Raw genomic sequence first — 1,927 nt, 5'->3', positions numbered from 1 at the left:
TGTAGAATTTATAAACCCACACATTTTATTATGTAGGACAAAACTGAGCTTCTTCTCCTTGAAAGACCAGCATCCACCACTGGACCCCAGGTGGTCAAAGGTCAACCAAAACCAACCAAAACCAACGGTTAACTGTAATGCTGTTTTATTATTTTCACATGTATAATAAATTGACTGGCATGATACTACTTAGTACTTAGTCTATTTTGGAGTTGTAGCCCCCCCTGGAGAAAAATCCACCAGCCACCACTGGTTGCAATAGATCCAGAATTTGAGAACAAAGCAGAAGACAGATGGTGGCACTGGACTCCAAAGGGAGGGAGCAGACAGATTCAACAGCAGGATCAGTTTCACTAAATCGTATGTTTGCTGTGCTCAGCGTAGCTATGCCCCCTTCACTTTGAACAGCTGCTGAAGCTGCAGATCAATCAGCTGGCAGCAGGAGGTGTTTTTATTTGACAAGTTGTAGCAAGATAGTTCACCATAACAAGGCTCTATGACAAGACAAGAYACCTTAAAACCCAGAGAAACTGAGAAGAGACACAAAAACATACAGCACCAAGGTTAGATTTGACTTGCACAAGGAGAGACAGCTTTCTGTAGCAACAGTAGCTTACTTCATCAAATGTTTCAAAACACACACAAGCAATTACTTTATCTACTGTCCTTCATTGCAGCAGACAATAATAAAGATCTCCTGTCTACTTGCAGGTCACTTGCAGCAGGTGGACATGTGCAGCTTTTCATCTTGTGGTCAGTTGGTGCGTTTTGGATTTTCTGCCATGTTTGGTTTTGGTGGGTGGAGCTTAGCACATGCAGAGAAAAAAAGATGGATGTCATCCTCACGGCGACGGGAATATGCTCTGGTGAAGACACTGGCCAAACTAAGGTAAATGTTTTGTTTGTGGATCTTTCTTATTAATTATTTCAATTAACTACCCGGTCAACCAAATGTTTGATCATATTTTGAGCCACTAAATTTCAAACAAGAGGATGCCTCACCCAACTGAAACTGATTGAGCCATCCCTACAATTCATTTGAATTACCTTAAATTTAACCCATAAAATTATAAGAAAATTCATGTTATTTTACTGAAATTGTGCATAAACCACAAGAAAGTTGAATTGATTAAAATGTGAAGAGAATAGACCATACAACCAAACCAGTACTGGTTCTGAACGGCGCTTTAATGCTTCAAGTTGCAGAGTTAGCAGCGCTCAGACCGAACCCCTGGAAGTACAAATGATTTATCATATTTCTTCAGTGTCTGGCCCGCCCACCACCATGGTGCTCCAGGCATGTAACTAAAACCATTTTAATCAAGGCACAACAATAATCACACAATAGTTTATAGAAACCAGTAATTAGGAAAACTATGAAATGATGTTGGGCTTTTAGAATCAGTAAGTAAGTGACCAATAAATTTCTTCAAAATCATCCATAAAGTTGGGGTGGTGGTGGTGGTGGTGGTGTGTGTGTGGGGGGTATAGTAGTATATTCGGATCAATATTTTTATTAATGTATTTTAACTGAAATATCGGCCTGATTCACAAAATACCTGAGTCCAGAAATGAGACCATGTCGCAAAAAGTGGTTGAAGCGAGCTTACCTCTGACACTCCTTCTTGCCTTCGAGCGAGTAACAGATTCAGGCAGGCAACATGATGTGAAATAAAAATAATTAAAAAGCAGTCCTGCAGCTTAATAATGATAACAAACTAATAACATTAGCGTGTGACCGAGCCGCCCCTGGAACAATAACAAACACACATTCGTCTGTAATGGCTGCCGTCTAACGGTGTTCTGAAAAAGTTTGTTTACCTGAAAAAAGTTTCCCCACCAGAGGGGGGCGCTCGTGAGTAGGCATTACCAAAGAACAGCAATTCAGTTGTGTCCAAAACGACAGGCCGGGTCCTCCGGAGGACCC

General features: G+C 41.0%; 1 protein-coding gene across 1 annotated transcript in view; it reads left to right on the top strand.

The window, feature by feature from the left end:
• cerkl (CERK like autophagy regulator) overlaps positions 1-1,927 on the top strand; it is a gene marked incomplete at its 5' end in the record, with an annotated part of 37,359 nt that overhangs the window by 21,528 nt on the left and 13,904 nt on the right. The window contains 1 exon segment of the mRNA XM_014031455.1: positions 712-889. Within this exon segment, the coding sequence (XP_013886909.1) occupies positions 712-889 (178 nt within the window).

Source organism: Austrofundulus limnaeus, unplaced genomic scaffold (genome assembly GCF_001266775.1).
Source record: "Austrofundulus limnaeus strain Quisiro unplaced genomic scaffold, Austrofundulus_limnaeus-1.0 Scaffold1254, whole genome shotgun sequence".
Taxonomy (NCBI): Eukaryota; Metazoa; Chordata; class Actinopteri; order Cyprinodontiformes; family Rivulidae; genus Austrofundulus; species Austrofundulus limnaeus.
The sequence above is the reverse complement of the archived record's forward strand: the minus strand, read 5'-3'. Positions and strand labels throughout refer to the sequence as shown.